Source organism: Globicephala melas, chromosome 3, assembly GCF_963455315.2.
Source record: "Globicephala melas chromosome 3, mGloMel1.2, whole genome shotgun sequence".
Classification (NCBI taxonomy): domain Eukaryota; kingdom Metazoa; phylum Chordata; class Mammalia; order Artiodactyla; family Delphinidae; genus Globicephala; species Globicephala melas.
The window spans coordinates 115,069,587-115,088,386 of NC_083316.1; the positions used below are offsets into that span (position 1 = coordinate 115,069,587).

Consider the following 18,800-nt stretch of genomic DNA (forward strand, 5'->3'; position numbering starts at 1 on the left):
GGTGCATGGGCTTCTCATGGCGGTGGCTTCTCTTGTTGCGGATCACGGGCTCTAGGCACGCAGGCTCAGTAGTTGTGGCGCGCAGGCTCAGTAGTTGTGGCACACAGGCTTAGTTGCTCTGCGGCATGTGGGATCTTCCTGGACCAGGACTCGAACCCGTGTCCCCTGCATTTGCAGGCGGATTCTTAACCACTGCGCCACCAGGGAAGCCCCCCGCCTTTTTTTAACAACACCCTTTCATTTATCTGGCATAAATTTTTTTAAATTATGGTAAAGTAACACATAACATAAAATTTACCACTCACACCATTTGAAGTATACAGTACTGTGGCATTATACATTCACAGTGTTATGCAACCATCACCACTATCTAGTTAAAGAAATTTTCTTCTCCCCAAAAAGAAACTCCATATCCATTAAGCAGTCATGGAATAATTTTTATTTCCAAGTATTACATAAGTGCTCATACCTACCTGTGGATATTTCTCTGTATTACGCACACATATGGGTGTGTAATATACCATATGAAAGTGATTCTAACCCTTCTTTATGTATACATCCTTCTTTATTCAAATGCAGAAGTTAGCATTTTTAAGGTATCAAAAAAAAGAAAGTGTTTTTTCATTTTCCAATTTGTTATGCTGAATGCTTTTATTTGGTGGGTGTATCAGTGTCTACAGTTTTCCACTTTGGAGACTTGTTAGATCCTAATGATAACAGAAGGGTTCAGTAACTGGTGTGCCTTCTTTAATTTAGCACCTTTAGGTCTAACTTTAATTGAAACAGATACTTCAACTTTTAGGTTGACTTGGACCCATAAATAAAAATAAATGGCCAAATTCCAAAAGGGTCCATCTTGGTGAGTTTCAGACTAATAAAGAAAATACTTTTCCTTAGTGTGCAGTGGGCTTGTCATAGGGCTGAAGTCGCTTTTGTAAGATGGGCAATTTGCAATGGCTTAAATAAACTGAAACTTTAACCATAGCCCCTAAGGTCTTTGAGATAGATGAATATTACAGGGTCACTAGTAATATTTCACTATATTTCAGAGTAAAAGCTGATGTCCATTGGGGAGCGCTTTTCTTCAGTTCCTGGTGGAGTCTTCATTTCTAAATAGATACTTAGAAGCCTACACAGCCTCCAAGTGCTCTGACAACCAGTTGGCTAACAACCAAGGGAATGGCAGGATATCATTCATCCTGCCATCTCTAGCTTACCTTGCTAAAGATCCCCCTGTGCTGTCTGTGGCAGTTTTCTTCCCTGGTGAAATATAGGTATAAGAACAGTTTTCCTGGAATTGTAGGAGAGAAAAGTTGATTGACCCACAGGAAATGTTGGCCTAGGTCCAAGAAGATATCTTAAGGTTGTCAAGAGAAGCCAGCATCACTAACTCAGGCTATCTTCTCTCTTTTCAGAATTCAAGAAATTCTGTTCTGGCCTCTTCTGGATTTGGAGCATCTCTCCCGAGTTCATCACAAGCTTTGACTTTTGGAAGTGGAAGGAGCCAGTCCAATGGGGTTCTAGCTACAGAGAACAAACCTTTGGGCTTCTCTTTTGGCTGTAGCTCTGCACCAGAGTCTCAGAAAGACTCTGATCTCTCCAAAAACTTGTTTTTTCAATGCATGTCCCAAACTTTACCCACCAGTAACTACTTCACTACTGTTTCAGAGAGTTTGGCTGATGATTCCTCCAGTCGAGACTCATTCAAACAAAGCCTTGAGAGCCTATGTAAAGGAAGATCCGCTCTTGGAGCAGACACTAAATCAGGCTCTAAGGCTGGAAGCTCTGTGGATCGGAAAGTGCCTGCAGAGTCCATGCCCACCCTCACGCCAGCCTTCCCACGGAGCCTCCTAAATGCCCGCACCCCAGACAGTCATGAAAATCTATTTTTACAGCCCCCTAAACTGTCCCGAGAAGAGCCTCCTAACCCTTTCTTGGCATTTGTGGAGAAAGTTGAACATAGCCCTTTCAGCAGCTTTGCATCTCAGGCATCAGGTAGCTCTTCCTCTGCTACCACTGTCACCTCCAAGGCAGCACCCAGCTGGCCCGAGTCTCACTCCTCTACAGATTCAGCATCTTTAGCAAAGAAGAAAACCCTTTTCATCACAACTGACTCCTCCAAACTGGTGTCTGGTGTTCTGGGCTCAGCTCTTACCACTGGGGGGCCAAGCCTCTCTGCCATGGGGAATGGCCGGTCCAGTTCACCCACCAGCAGCCTCACCCAGCCCATTGAGATGCCTACTCTATCCTCTAGCCCCACAGAGGAGAGACCAACTGTGGGGCCTGGGCAGCAGGACAATCCTCTCCTTAAAACCTTTAGTAACGTCTTTGGCAGACACTCAGGCAGCTTTCTGTCCTCCCCAGCAGATTTTTCACAGGAGAACAAAGCTCCTTTTGAAGCTGTGAAAAGGTTCTCACTGGATGAGCGAAGCTTGGCTTGCAGACAAGACTCGGACTCCAGTACCAATAGCGACCTGTCAGATTTGAGCGACTCTGAGGAGCAGCTGCAAGCCAAGACCGGCCTAAAGGGGATTCCGGAGCACCTGATGGGGAAGCTGGGCCCCAATGGGGAGCGCAGTGCTGAGCTGCTGCTGGGAAAAGGCAAAGGGAAGCAGGCCCCCAAAGGCCGGCCTCGGACTGCCCCCTTGAAAGGTGATCCTGCTGGGCTTATACGTGGGCTTGGCTCTGGCACTAGCTTTAAATGCTTGTTGTGCTCTTGGGCAGCAGAGGCCCTCTCTTTGATGGAAAGTTCTATAATCTCATAGAATTACATAGTCAAAAGGGCACAGTAGGGGCCCCTCATCAGACCTTCTGGTTCAGGGCAGGATTGATCTATACCAGTACTGTAAGAGGGGTATGTGTCCTGTGTAATGATAATCCCAAAAAGTCTTGATAGTCTGTTATTTTCGGTCAGGAACTCTTGTGTATTTCTCTTGCCTTTGGCCCTTCCTCTTTTATTTACTTAGGCGAGTTACTCAGTACTAGTCTTCATTCTCACATCGCAGCCTTTTTTTTTTTTTTTTTTTTTTTTTTGTGGTATGTGGGCCTCTCCCCGTTGTGGCCTCTCCCGTTGCGGACCACAGGCTCCGGACACGCAGGCTCAGCAGCCCATGGCTCACGGGCCCAGCCGCTCCACGGCATGTGGGATCTTCCCGGACCAGGGCACGAACCCGTGTCCCCTGCATCGGCAGGCGGACTCTCAACCACTGCGCCACCAGGGAAGCCCTACATCGCAGCCTTTAGTAGAGTTGATGAAGCAAAGCGAAGCACTCCTCAGTTTGCTCCTCTCTGTCACATATATATGGTTTTAACACCTCTTCCAAAAGCCATTAACTCCTATGGAGTGAGGTTATGGTCCAAAATTGTATAAGGGCAAGTGTCTAAGAGAAAGTCTGATGGTAAAAGTCGCCATTCTTGTTAGGATTTGGTATCCCATGGGAACCCCAAGAGTTCTTGATTAGTAGAACAGTCATATCCTGAGGGACTAGTGGCAAGAGGCTTCTGCTGTCTTGAGTTTTCCTCACCCATGCTCAGAGTTGTTTTGTTGTCATGGGGTACTTCCCACAAACTCTCCATGGTCTTTAACTCCTAGTTGAAGCCTTTGTTCCCTGTGCTCCTTTTCTGTCAAGGATAGACCTGATGGGCTCATGCCCATTCAGTGCAAGGAGGAGTGACTCAGGTCAGGACAAGTGACTGTTCCCAGGAGGATTATGTTATTGAATCTCATTTAAACCTTTCATGACCAACCATTTCTCCCCCTCCCTTGCCACAGTTGGCCAGTCAGTGCTGAAAGATGTGAGCAAAGTGAAGAAGCTGAAGCAGTCCGGAGAGCCCTTCCTGCAGGATGGGTCGTGCATCAATGTAGCCCCTCATCTGCACAAGTGTCGTGAGTGCCGCCTGGAGCGGTATCGGAAGTTTAAGGAACAAGAGCAAGATGATTCCACTGTGGCTTGCCGCTTCTTTCACTTCCGGAGGTACCCAGACTCCTCTCTTCATCTCCTTCCCAGTTTCGTTAGTGACACTTAACTTCCACTCTTTCTCTGAATCGCTAAACATATCTCACCATCTTTTTACTGTTTTCCAAAATTGCATTGCTCTTAGAGTCTGTGCTAAGGTTCTGCCATCCCATTAGTGGCCACTTAGTTGTTTGGATTGTGAAATGATATGTGACTTTGTCCTTAGAGAACTGAAATTGAACAATCTTACCTGCTGCCCCCTGAGCTGTGTTGAGTTATTCCTAACTTGGGTTGCATTTGAAACCAGTGGTGTGAGCAGAAGGATGCCATTTTGTGTCATAGATCTGCCTGACCACTTATTCCTCTTTAGTGCTAGAGTAACTTGAGTCCGCTACGGAGAAGGGGAAGTAAGATTAGGAGATAATGTAAAATAGAGATAACTGTTGAAATCCTAGGAATATCCCTTGCTTTTACCAAACAACAGCTATTTAGTCACATTTCTTCTGCTTGATAAACTTAGAAGAGGAATTTCTTCTAAGCAATCATTCAAGTGTCCTTAGTTTTTTAAATAAAGAAATCCAGGTGGTTTATCCATGTGGCATGGATTCACTTATTCAGCAAATACTTATTGAGCACTTAATGTGTGCCAGCCATTGTTGTGGGCATTGAGGATTAAACAGTACATAAAACCATCAAATTCCTGCCCTCAGGAGGCTTGTTGGGCATGCAGAGAGTAAATAAGAAAAAAAAAAGGTTAAATATATAGTATGTCAGTCTGTAATAACTGTGAGGAAGAAAAAGGAGGGAAAGAGGATTGAAGTGTGGGGAGGCTAGAGAGTCTACAGTTTATTTATTTATTTTTATATCTTTTTTTTTTTTGCGGTACGCGGGCCTCTCACTCTTGTGGCCCTCTCCCGTTGCAGACCACAGGCTCCGGACATGCCAGGCTCAGCGGCCATGGCTCATGGGCCCAGCCGCTCCACGGCATGTGCAATCTTCCCGGACCGGGGCACGAACCCATGTCCCCTGCATCGGCAGGCGGACTCTCAACCACTGCGCCACCAGGGAAGCCCTATTTTTATATCTTTATTGGAGGAAGCTACAGTTAAATAGGATGGCTTGATGGGGAATTCCCTGGTGGTCCAGTGGTTAGGACTCCTCGCTTCCACTGCAGGGAGCACAGGTTCGATCCCTGGTTGGGGAACTAAGATCCCACATGCCATGTGGCAAGGCCAAAAAAAAAAAAGGATAACTTGAGAAAGTGAGTTTTGAGTAAAGACCTGAAGGAGGTGAGGGGAGTGAGCCACGCATTTTTCTGGGAGACGAGTATTCGAGATAGAGGGCACAGCAACAGCAACTGTCTTGAGGCTGGAATATTTCTAATGTGTTCATGGAGCTAGGGTGGGTAAAAGAGAGTAAGCAAGGGGGGGAAAAGAGTGAAGTCAAAGAGTTAATGATAGATCCAGATTGTAAAGGGCTACTCTTAAGGGCCGTGGCTTTTATGCTGAAGAAGCAGTTGTTGGAGATTTTGAGCTGATGAGTAACACTGATGAATGTTTTAAAGGATCACTGTGACTACCTTCTTGAGAGTAGATTATATTGAGGCAAAAACAGGGAGAAATTAGGAGAATATTGGAATTACCCAGGTGAGAAATGATGGTGGCTTAGTGTAGGGAGGTATTAATAGAGGTGATGAGAAGTGGTTAAATTAAGGATATATTTTGAAGGTAGAGCCACATGATTTTCTGATGGATTGCATGTGGGTTATGAAAGAAGAGTCAAAGATGATTTTATGGCTTCTGGCCTGAAAACTGGAAGAATGGAATTGCCATTTACTGGTAAGGTGATTTCTTAGGGAAAAGTGGGTTTGAGGAGGAAAATGGGGAGTTTTAATTAGTTGATTTATTTTTATTTTTTTATTTTGGGTTGTGTTGGGTCTTTGTTGCGGTGTGCGGGCTTCTCATTGTGGTGGCTTCTCTTGTTGTGGAGCACGGGCTCTAGGTGCATGGGCTTCAGTAGTTGCAGCACGTGGCTTCAGTAGTTGTGGTGCGTGGGCTCAGTAGTTGTGTCTCACGGGCTTAGTTGTTCCGCGGTATGTGGGGTCTGCCTGGACCAGGGATCGAACCGATGTCCCCTGTATTGGCAGGAGGATTCTTAACCACTGCGCCACCAAGGAAGTGCAGAAGTTTTAATTTAGATATGTTAAATTAGAGATTCCTATTAGATTTCCAAGTAGAGATGTTGAAAGGGCAGCTGGGGAATTCCCTGGTGGTCCCATGGTTAGGACTCTGCCTTCTCATTACCAAGGGCCCGGATTCAATCCCTGGTCAAGGAATTAAGATCCCACAGCTGCATGGTGCACCCAAAAAGAAAAAAAAAGAAGAAAGAAAGAGCAGCTGGATATACAACTCCAGAGTTGAGGGAAGAAGTCCAAGCTGGAGATAAAAACGTGGATGTTACTGGGTATTTAAAGCTGTGAGTCTAACTGAGATCACTTAAGGAGTCAAAGTCTAGGCAGAGAAGAGAAGTAGTTCAAGGACTGAGTTTTGAAGCTCTCCAGCATTTAGAGATGGGAAAGATGAAGAGGAACTAGTAAAGGAGGCTGAGAAAGAACAGCCAGTGAGGTATCCTGGCAGACAACTGAAGAAAGTATTTCCAGGAAGGAATTATGAACTCCGGCAAATGTTGGTGATAGGGTGGGGTCAGTTAAGGACTGAAAATGACCATTGGATTTAACAAGGGGGAATGACCTTGTCAAAAACAGTTTTGGGGGCTTCCCTGGTGGCGCAGTGGTTGAGAGTCCGCCTGCCGATGCAGGGGACACGGGTTCGTGCCCCGGTCCGGGAAGATCCCACATGCCACGGAGCGGCTGGGCCCGTGAGCCATGGCTGCTGAGCCTGCGCGTCCAGATCCTGTGCTCTGCAATGGGAGAGGCCACAACAGTGAGAGGCCCGCGTACCACACACACACAAAAAAACAGTTTTGGGGCTTCCCTGGTGGTCCAGTGGTTAAGACTCCACACTTCCACTGCATGGGGCGCCGGTTCGATCCCTGATCAGGGAACTAAAATCCCACATGCTGCATGGCATGGCAAAAAAAACAATACCAATTTTGGTAGATTGGTAGGAGAAAGCCTGAATGACGTGGATTAAGAGAAAATAAAAGGAAAAGGAGCTGGTGACTGTCAGTATAGACAACTCTTTTTTTTTTTGCGGTACGCAGGCCTCTCACTGTTGTGGCCTCTCCCACCCTAGCCCTAGACAACTCTTTTAAGAAACTGCTCCTGGGCTTCCCTGGTGGCGCTGTGGTTGAGAGTCCGCCTGCCGATGCAGGGGACACGGGTTCGTGCCCTGGTCCGGGAAGATCCCACATGCCGCGGAGCGGCTGGGCCTGTGAGCCATGGCCGCTGAGCCTGCGTGTCCGGAGCCTGTGCTCCGCAACGGGAGAGGCCACAGCAGTGAGAGGCCCGCGTACCGCAAAAAAAAGGGAAACTGCTCTTACAAACATAAATGGAGGAGGTGGGTGTGGGATCAAGGGGATTTTTGAGATAGCATGTTCAAATACTGACAAGAGTGATTCAGTAGAGAGGAAGATAGATGATGTGGAAGAGAGAATTAGTGGAGGGATGCCTATGCAAGAGGATAGGATGTAGAACATAGGTGGAGAGGTTGGTCTTCACTGGTACCTAGTTCATCCATAGTAGCAGAAGATGAAATGGAGTATATGGGGCCAGTGACAAGAACGTGTGGTAGCGTGGTGGTGGGAGCTTGTGGGAATTCTCTTCTGGCTCCTTGCGGAATTTTTTCAGTGAAATACTTAGCAAGGTCCTTGTGGGGAAAGTAATACCGGAGGTTTAAAAAGAAAGGAGAAGATATTAAATAGGCATCTAGGAGAGGGAGCCCGCTAGGAAACTGTATTGTGGCTGCCAGGCAATATTAAGGGTTCACGTGAGTAGACATGAATTTCAAGTGTGACAGTGAGCATAGCTCCGTATTTTTCTCTGGTCAGATTCAGTGCTGTGGGTGCTGGTGTGGAACAGGTGGTTGGAGAAACTGGTGGACATTTCTGGGGACAGCTTTTTAAAGAACCCAGACCTACTAGGTGTGAACAAGCCTTCCTATTAGTGCACACTGTGTTGGTCTAATACAGTGAAATTTCTGAACTCAGTCTGATTCCTGTTATGTGTCATTTAATGTCTTTTAGGTCCTAGGATTTTAAGTGTGTGTTGGTTTGCATGGTTGCTGCTATTTACTATGTATTTGACTGTGTACCTTCCTGTCTCAGGTTGATCTTCACTCGAAAGGGGGTACTCCGAGTGGAGGGGTTTCTGAGTCCCCAGCAAAGTGACCCTGATGCCATGAACCTGTGGATTCCCTCTTCCTCCCTAGCAGAAGGAATAGACCTAGAAACCTCAAAATACATTCTTGCCAACGTTGGAGACCAGTTCTGCCAGCTTGTGATGTCTGAGAAGGAGGCCATGATGATGGTGGAGCCACACCGTAAGGCACCCTCTTGCTTGTCTTCCAGTCAGTTCTAGTTGGAAACTCATTTTCTTTTGCTTAAAGGGAGGTGTGGAAGGAGTGGCAGGTGGCATTTTCTATGGATGAATTAAGGCCGATAAAACTTCTCTTTGTAGTAAACTAAATAGCTGAAGCCACACCTGTATCCAACAGTCCTCATTCTTTTAGTCTTTGGCAGTTAACAAACTAAAAATTCCTTCCCTGTTTGTCTTTCATTGCTGTAGCACAGTTGTCATAATTTGCATTTTGATCCCTGTTTGGGTTTGATTCACGCCGAATATTTTCAGTTTGCTTTGAACTAATTTGTGTTAGTGATACTTGATGGTTTGTGAATAGATGAAGTGCTACTGGTTGTTGTGTTTCATACCTAGAACCCACATTTTTCAGACATTTATGATATTTCCATGTCTATGAGATACTGTACCCTATTTCTAGACCAAGGAATATTATACTATGAAATTATGCCCTACACTTTAAGAAAAGAATCCTCTTGTTTCAAAATTCCCCAAATTGAAAATTTTATAGTATCTTAAATGACAACATGTGGCATTCATTCTCATTGACACTTGTTCAGAAATATTAGAAATTCCATGTATTTTGTTTCTCTTACAATTATAGAAATACAGACTTCATGAACCTTTGAGTTTAATTGCTAGACAAAACACTTGAGTAGAAATCAGTGGGTCTGGGATCTTTTGCTGTTGCTCAGGATGGTCAGTGCCAACAGTATTCCTCTTTTTCCACCAGAGAAAGTGGCATGGAAGCGAGCAGTGCGTGGTGTACGGGAGATGTGTGATGTATGTGAAACAACTCTCTTCAACATCCACTGGGTTTGTCGCAAATGCGGATTTGGGGTCTGCCTTGACTGTTACAGGCTCAGGAAAAGCCGACCACGCAGTGGTGAGCAAATGTTGTCCTGTGTAGTTCTAAAGGTAAACTGTCAGTGGAGGTGTGGACTTGGAAATTGAAGCAGAAATGGGTTTGCACCTCCTCTTTAGCTGTTTAGCTTCATTTATGTTTTGTCACATTGTGAGGTCTTAAAATTGCCAACACTCCAGCCTGACTGGGAAGGTTAAAACAAGCCAAGAGTAAATCTTCGTCTTCCCTGGTTTTGTTTTTTTTAATAACATCTTTTTTTGAGATATAATTCATATGCTGTAAAATTCACCCTTTTAAAGTGTACAGTTCAAAGGTTTTTAGTATCTTCTCAAGGTTATATAGTCATCACCATAGTATAGTATATTCTCAAGGTTATATAGTAATTTCATTTTCACTGCTCCAAAAAGAAACTTCACACCCATTAGCTGTCACTCCCCATTCGTCCCCCTCCTTAGGCCTTGGTAACCACTAATCTACATACTGTCTATATAGATTTGCCTATTCTGTACATGTCATATAAATGGAATCATACAATATTTGGCCTTCTGTGACTGGCCTCTTTCACTTAGCATACTGTTTCAAAGTTTCATCCATGTTATAGCACCTAATTCATTCCTTTGTATTGCCAGGTAATATTCCATTGTGTGATATACTACATTTTCTTCATCCATTCGTCAGTCGATGGACATGTAGGTTGTTTCTACTTTGGGCTGTTATGAATAATGCCACTAGGAACATTTTTGTACAAGTTTTTGTGTGAACATATGTTTTCATTTTTTTTGAGGATATACCTAGTAGTGGAACTGATGGGGCATATGGCAGTTCTATTTTTAACCCTTTCAGAAACTGCCAAACTGTATTCCAAAGTAGCTGCACCATTTTATAATTCCACCAGCAATGTACGAGGATTTCAGTTTTTCCACATCCTGTCAACACTTGTTATTAAATGTCTTTAATTGTAGCCATCATAGTGGCTATGAAGTAGTGTATCATTGTGTGTGTGTGTTTTTAATAAATTTATTTATTTATTTATTTATTTATTTATGGCTGCATTGGGTCTTCATTGCTGCACACAGGCTTTCTCTAGTTGCGGCGAGTGGGGGCTACTCTTTGTTGTGGTGCGCGGGCTTCTCATTGTGGTCGCTTCTCTTGTTGCGGATCATGGGCTCTAGGCGCGCAGGCTTCAGTAGTTGTGGAGCGTGGGCTTCAGTAGTTATGGCTTGCGGGCTCTGGAGCACAGGTTCAGTAGTTGCAGCGCACAGGCTTAGTTGCTCCATGGCATGTGGGATCTTCCTGGACCAGGGCTCGAACCCATGTCCCCTGCATTGGCAGGCAGATTCTTAACCACTGCACCATCAGGGAAGTCCCTCACAGTGTGGTTTTGACTTGCATTTCCCAGATAACTACTGATGTTGAGCATCTTTTCATATGCTTATTGGCCCTATGTTTATCTTCTTTGGAAAAATGTCTATTCAAATCCTTTGCTTCACTTTGTTTTTGCTTTACCTTATTGCCCACCACTTCCTCATTCTTCCCTCTTCTAAGATACAGTGTAACCATTGTAACGGTGGTTTTAGAGCTTAGGCTACTGGGATCTGAATCCTACTTGCACACGTTATTATACCAACTATGGTATCTTGGGTTAGCTACTTAAACCCTCAGAACCTCAGTTTCCTTGTCTATAAAACAAAGATAATATGAGTATGTCCCTCACAGCATTGTTTTGAGGATTAAATGAGATGATGTATGTAAAGTGGTTAACACAGGGCCTGACATCCACTAGGTTCTACATGTTAATGGAGCTAAGATCTTCCATTTTCGCCCGTGAAAGATAAACTTCTGCACAAATTGCCCTCCTGCCATAAACAACAAGGAAACCAGACAAAATATATGAAACCACAATTTCAGATATTAGAGAGCAGGCAGTTTGAGTCTGTGTTCCCTAAGAAAAGGGAAGAAACAAGGTGAATCTTACAGTTGCCCCAGTTTACTGCATGGAGGCAGTTTCCATCCTGTACCACAGGGAAAGGCAACTAAAATAGAGTTTGGCAATCTCATGAGTTGAGACAGAGATCAGAATCTGCAAAGAGTGAGGTAGTGTACTAAAGAGGTTACAACTACACAGAACACCAGAGATCTGTGGAGAAATTGTCTAAATTTTTTTTGTCTTATAGTGATCTGCACATGCATAAGGTGAAACTTTCCTCAAGGCAACCAACTGAGTAGTATACAGAACTGACAGTTTGTATTCCCACCAGACAGAGTGGAGAGACACTGGATAGAGTTCAAAAGAGTCACACCCTTAGTAGTAAGACTAATGTTGTCTCAGAATACAGGCTGCTCTGGAGCTGCCATAATGAAGTGTAAAGCAAGCCTTGGAAGGATCAAATTCATCTACAAGTTACTTAGTTATATGCCACACTAAAACCAAACATTCTTTAAAGGATTACAACAAAATCCAGTACTCTGAACATAATACTCACAAAGCTCTGCATTCAGTGAAGAATGGTCAGGTATACAGAAAAGCAGAATAATATGACCAATAATCTGGAAAAAAGAAAAAAAAAACGATCTGTAGAACAAATCCAGAAATGACAGTAGTGATGAAATTATTGTACAAGGACCTAAAACAGCTATTATAAAACTTTTAAATATGCTTGGACATAAAGGAAAACACAATGAGAAAAACAGAAGACCTGTAAAAGACCCAAATGAAACCTCTTGAGATGAAAAATATCTCCCCCCCAAAAAATACACTAGGTGGCAGATTAGATACTGCAGAAGAAACAGTGAGCTTGAAGACAGCAATAGAAACTATAAAAACTAAGCACAGAGAGAAGAAAGAAATTTGTAAGTTGAAGAGTGGCTTGTTGAACTACAGGATATATTGGGCAGTCTCCAAAACTTATAAATGGAGTTCCAGAAAAAGGGCAGGAGGGCAGAGACAGAAAAAATATTTGAACAAATAAAGCCAAAAATTTTCCAAATTTGATGAAAAAGCTATAACACCACAAATCCAACAATAATCCTCAAACAGAAAATACGTTAAGAAAACCACACCAGGGCTTCCCTGGTGGCGCAGTGGTTGAGAGTCCGCCTGCCGATGCAGGGGACGTGGGTTCGTGCCCCGTTCCGGGAGGATCCCACATGCCGCGGAGCGACTGGGCCCGTGAGCCATGGCTGCTGAGCCGGCGCGAACGGAGCGTGTGCTCCGCAACGGGAGAGGGGCCCGCCTACCACAAAAAAATAAAAAATAAATGGAGAGATGTACTGTATTCACGGATAGAAGATTGAATATTAAGATGTCAGTTCTTCCAAATTGATCTATAATTAAGTGCAATTCCAATGAAAATCCCAATAGGCCTTTTTGTAGAAATTGACAAGTTGTTTCTAAAATTTATATGATACAAATTACCTAGAATAACCAAAATTTTGAAAAAGAAGAATGAAGTTGGAGGATTTATACTGTTTCATTTTAAGACTTTGTATAAAGCTACAGTAATCAAGACACTATGGTTAGCACAACAGAACAGTCTAGAAGTAAACCCACTCATACACATTCAACTGATTAGCTGCAAAGGTGCCAAGCTAATTGAATGGGAAAAGATAGTCCTTTCACAAATGGTACTTAAATAACTGTATATACATATTCAAATAATCAAATGAACTATTTTTATTCACATTATATACAAAAAATTAACTCTAATAAATCATAGACCTAAACATAAAAGTTAAAACTCTAAAACCTCTAGGAAAAAAATAGAAGACCTTTGTGTCCTTGGGTTAGATAAATATTTCTTAGCTAAGACACAAAAAAACAAAAGAAAAATTAATATCAAATTTGAAAACTGCTCTTCGAAAGACATTAAGTAAATGAAAAGGCAAGCCACATAGTGGGAGAAAAGATTTGCTGATCACATATTTGCTAAAGAACTTGCATCCATAATAAAGACCTCTTAAAATTCAATAACAAGAAGACAAAAAACCCAGTTGTTTTTTTTTAAATTTTTAAATTTATTTATTTTTGGCTGAGTTGGGTCTTTGTTGCTGCTCTCAGGCTTTCTCTAGCTGCGGAGAGCGGGGGCTACTCTTCGTTGCGGTGCACGGGCTTCTCATTGCGTGGCTTCTCTTGTTGCGGAGCACAGGCTCTAGGTATGTGGGCTTCAGTAGCTGTGGCACGCGGGCTCAGTAGTTGTGGTGCATGGGCTTAGTTGCTCTGCAGCATGTGGGATCTTCCCGGACCAGGGCTCAAACTCGTGTCCCCTACGTTGGCAGGCAGATTCTTAACCACTGTGCCACCAGGAAAGTCCCCACCAAAACCCAGTTTTTAAATGGGCAAAATATTTGAACAGGTACTTCATCAAAGAAGATAGATCAATGGAAAATAAACACATGGGAAAAAGCTATCATTACTTACTAGGGAAATACAAATTAAAACCATAATGAGAAACCACCAACCCCACTAGGATGGCTAAAATTTTTAAAACTGAGAGTACAAAAGTGCTGTCAAGGATATGGAGCAACTAAAACTTATTAAACATGGCTGATAGTAATGCAATTTGGTACCATCACTTTGGAAAACAGTATAGCCATTTCTTTATAAATTTAGACATAAGCTAGCATTCCACTTCTAGGTATTTCCAAGAGAAATGAAAATATGTCCACACAAAGGCTTGTACTTGAATGTTTGTAGCACTTTATTCATAATAGCCAATAATGGGAAACAATCCAACTATTTACCAGCTGATAAGTGGGTAAACACAATAAGGTACATCCATACTATGGAACAGCACTCAGACATAAAAAGATATGAATTACTGATAAATGCAACAATATGGATGAATCTGAAAATCATTGCTAAATGAAAGAAGCCCAACACAAATGACAAATGACATACCATATGTTTCCAGTGATATGAAATTCTAGAAGAAGCAAAATTTTAGTGTTAGAAAGTTGGTTGTTGGTGGCCAGGGGTTGAGGAAACGGTATTGACTGTAAAGTGCTGAAGGGAACTTTATGAAGGGATAGAAAAGTTCTAAATCCTGAATGTAGTACTGTTTCTACAACTATATACATTTGTCTAAATTCATTGAAGTGTACACTTTAAATTGTTGAATTAATTTTATGTAAATTATAACTCAGTGTAGCAGTATTTTTTAAAGTTAGCTGTTATCTTCTTTGACCCATGAAAAAATTGGCCTGTAAAGTCTGAAACTCTGACTTACTGAGAGAGATACATCTTGTGACCCTCATAAAATAAGTAAAGTCATTTTGTTTCTGTTTCAGAGACAGAAGAGATAGGTGATGAAGAGGTTTTCTCCTGGTTGAAGTGTGCAAAGGGGCAGTCCCATGAACCAGAGAATCTCATGCCCACACAGATCATCCCTGGCACAGGTAAAGGAATTCCTTTTTTAGATTTGGTGGGGGAAAAAAGATGTTTTTAATTGAGCTGTAATTTACACACCATAATATTTGGTAAAATGGTTTATCTCAGCTTGACTCTTTTTAAGCCTCACTAGATTTCCCTGAGAATTTGAATCTTCAGAAATGTTAGATTGTATGCAGCCACTGCACCCACTTCGCCTCACCTTTCTGGGTGGAGGGGTTGGTTGCTTTTCACATGTCATTTTACATTCCTATGGTCGGCAGGACCAGGATAGCAAAAGTCAGTCTGGGAATTCCCTGGTGGTCCAGTGGTTAAGACGCTGTGCTCTCACTGCCGAGGGCCCGGGTTTAGTCCCTGGTCGGGAAACTAAGATCTCATAAGCCATGTGGCCCAGCAAAAAAAAAAAAGAAAGAAAGAAAAAGCCAGTCCCCTGGCTTCCAGAAAGACCTTTGGTTCTAGGTTTATAAAAATCCAGCTGAAGCTAATCAAAACTCTTGAATCCATGAAGAAGGCAGCTTAACAGTAGGAATGAATGGTCTTGTGGCAGCTTACTTCATTGATTCCTCCAGATAGACTGTTTCCAGCTTCCACAGTTCCATTAACATACACACACTGAAGTTGGTGAATCCTCTGCCTATATTCTTCTCCACTTTGGGGAGCCATCCCCTGGATCTTTATAACCCAGTGCATCTGAACAGAAGAGCTCCCTGAGTGCAGTGGTCAGAGGCCTGCTCCCTGCTGATCTAAGCATTGGTTAAATGTTTATGTAAAGTTTACATTGGTCTATTTTTTTTTTTAGGTATAACTTACAGTAAATCTCAAGTATACAATTCAAAATGTTTACATACGCTTGAACAACAGGGAATCTACCCCTAGAGTTTCTGCTAAAGGACACCTTGTTAACGTTTACTAGAGGAGGGAGGGAGTGTAGCTTAGTGGTTAAGCGTGCACAGAACTTTAGTGCTAGATAGACATGGGTTAAAGTCTCGGTACTTTCATTTACCAACTTTATGTACTTAAGCAAATAACCTAACTTCTCTGAGTCTCAGTTTCATCATCAAAAATTGAGGGTACTGGGCTTCCCTGGTGGCGCAGTGGTTAAGAATCCGCCTGCCAATGCAGGGGACAAGGGTTCAAGCCCTGGTCCGGGAAGATCCCACATGCCGTGGAGCAACTAAGCCCATGCGCCACAACTACTGAGCCTGTACTCTAGAGCCCGCGAGCCACAACTACTGAGCCCGCGTGCCACAACTACTGAAGCCCACGCGCCTAGAGCCCGTGCTCCACAAGAGAAGCCACTGCAATGAGAAGCCCGCACACCGCAACGAAGAGTAGCCCCCACTCACTGCAACCAGAGAAAGCCCACACACAGCAACGAAGACCCAACGCACCCAAAAATAAAAAATAAATAAAATTTTAAAAAAAATAACTTTAAAAAAAAATTGAGGGTACAAGCTGCTACCTCATTGACTTGTGGTAAAGCTTGAGAGAGATAATGTAAATAAGGTCTTTAGCACAATACCTGGCACATACAATTATTTTAAGGTTAATTGTTATTTTTTTTCCAGCTCTTTACAATATTGGAGACATGGTACATGCTGCCCGGGGCAAGTGGGGAATTAAAGCAAACTGCCCTTGTATTAGCCGGCAGAACAAATCTGTGTTGAGACCTGCTGTCACTAATGGGATGTCACAGGTAAAGTGGTGTGTATAGGTACAACTGAGAGAAACTCAAGTTCTTTGTACCAGGAAGTGCCTCATTTTCACCTCTGTTGTCCCAGGCTACTGTCAGATTCCTGGGGAATTAGGGGATGGGGAGGCCTGTCTAGAGAGAGCCCCAGAAGTTACTCAAGGGATTTAAATTCCCCCTGACTGGTATGAGTTTCTCTTCATGTGTCTTTAAAACCAATTCAGGCTTGTTTGATAAATAGCACAAAGAGATTCTTTGCATCTTGTCAAGATTTGTACCTCAGGTTCCTTGTGTAGGTGAAGAGTACAGAAAAGGTAATTAGGAATACAGTCCTATTTGTGTGCATGGTCCCTGCCTTGTCATGTTAGGTACTGAGGAAAGAAGTATGAATATTAGCCTGCTGATCTGGGATCATTCTACCCTGAAAGCAGTCCTAAGCCTTCACAGAGAGGCAGTGATTTTCTCATTGCTTTGTCAGAGGTGGAGGTCATTCTGGTGTGATGGTGACTATTTTGAATAAGAGGCTATTTTAAAAAAATAAAAAAACCACACACACACCTCTTACATTCGGAGGGCTTTCCAGGAATGCTACACATGATCAATAAGAGGTACAGGGATTAATGCTGAGAGATCTCAAAATATCTTTTCAGTAGAGTTGACATATTAGAGCAAATCATCTGGAAAATTCAATAATAGAATAATAACCATTTTATTGAGCATTTATGTGTGCCAGACACTATTCTGAGCTCTTTGCATATATCAGTACTATCTCATTTAATCCTCAGAACAGCTCTATGCGGTCAAGTTCTAATCACCAATTTGCCAGTGCAGAATTTGAGCCTCAGGCATGCCAAACAAAAACACTGTTTTATTTTCAAGTCTTGTTCACTGCTCTTTCCACAGAACCTAGCATAGTTTCTGTCACATTGTAGGACTCAAATATATGTTAAATTAATGAATGAGTGAAATAGCAGTTTATGGGACAGTTGCTTTCCCAGACCTGTTTAGCATCAGCTGTCATTACTATTTGCATTGTATTTTTTCTACACAAGGACAACACTTTAACCATGTTGGCGTTCTGTGCTATAGCTTCCTAGCATAAACCCTAGTGCCTCTTCTGGAAATGAAACCACCTTCTCAGGTGGAGGAGGAACTGCATCGGTAACACAACCAGAGACTGACCATGTTGCCAAAGCCGAAAGTACTGACATCAGATCTGACGAGCCTCTGAAAGCAGACAGTTCGGCGTCAAATAGCAATAGTGAGCTAAAAGCCATCAGGCCCCCTTGCCCTGACACAGGCCCACCTTCCTCTGCCCTGCACTGGTTGGCGGATTTAGCAACTCAGAAGGCTAAGGAAGAAACAAAAGGTGAGATTAACACAAGCCTCTGCCCTGCCTGTGGGTGGAACACTTGAGTTATTCTGGGATTCTTCAAACTCACACATTACCATCCACATTTTTGAAACATGCCACTTGCTTTCTCTGGCTGATCATGTAAAATGAGGGAATCTCTTTCCACTTCTTTCTAGAAGTGGAGCTTTCTAAAAAAGGCACATGCCTGGGTTCTACCCCAAACCTCTTTAGTCAGAATCAATATAAGGTTTTTAACAAGCTTCCCAAATGGCCCTGATAGCCAGTATTACTAGCCAGGAGGGCTACACTTGGTTTTCAGTGGGCACAAAATCACCTGGGGAATCGTTAAAAATGCAGATTCCTGTGCCCCACCAGAACTATTAAGTGAAAATCTCTTGGAGTAAGACCAAGAATCTCCATTTTTAACAAGCACTCCAGGTGATTCTAATACAAGTATTCTGGAGACCCACTTGAAGCAACACTGTCTTAGAAAGTGAGGGAGACGAAAGATGGATGGGAACAAAAGGAAGTTTGAAATCCAGATCTGGAAAAGAAAGGAAGAAGTAGGAGGGCTTCTCCTTGGCCATGAGACCTGCCATAGTCATAGCTCGTCAGGCTTGGCCCAGACAAACCGTACGTAGTTTGGGGGGCAGGGGAGGGGAAAGTCTTTCCTCTTTCCCACTTGGCTGATTTTTAGGAGTCAGTTGCCTGCTGGGTATTCCTTGTGCCTAATGCTATTCCTGGTTATGTTCTTACAGAAGCAGGGTCCCTGAGGTCGGTGCTCAATAAAGAGTCTCATTCACCCTTTGGGCTGGACTCATTCAACTCCACTGCAAAGGTCTCTCCGTTGACTCCAAAGCTTTTTAACAGTCTGTTACTGGGTCCCACTGCCTCCAACAACAAAACTGAAGGCTCTAGCCTTCGAGACCTCCTCCACTCCGGGCCCGGAAAGCTTCCTCAAACCCCCTTGGACACAGGCATACCCTTCCCCCCGGTCTTCTCTACATCCTCAGCA

General features: G+C 43.2%; 1 protein-coding gene across 2 annotated transcripts in view; it reads left to right on the forward strand.

The window, feature by feature from the left end:
- The window catches only part of KDM3B (lysine demethylase 3B), a 58,999-nt gene that overhangs the window by 28,174 nt on the left and 12,025 nt on the right, over nt 1-18,800 (forward strand). For both annotated transcript variants that reach the window (XM_030869486.2, XM_030869489.2), the window contains 8 exons: nt 1,416-2,652; nt 3,773-3,974; nt 8,241-8,455; nt 9,224-9,376; nt 14,642-14,749; nt 16,310-16,437; nt 17,521-17,800; nt 18,544-18,800. In XM_030869486.2, the coding sequence (XP_030725346.1) occupies nt 1,416-2,652; nt 3,773-3,974; nt 8,241-8,455; nt 9,224-9,376; nt 14,642-14,749; nt 16,310-16,437; nt 17,521-17,800; nt 18,544-18,800 (2,580 nt within the window). The remainder of the gene's footprint in view (nt 1-1,415; nt 2,653-3,772; nt 3,975-8,240; nt 8,456-9,223; nt 9,377-14,641; nt 14,750-16,309; nt 16,438-17,520; nt 17,801-18,543) is intronic.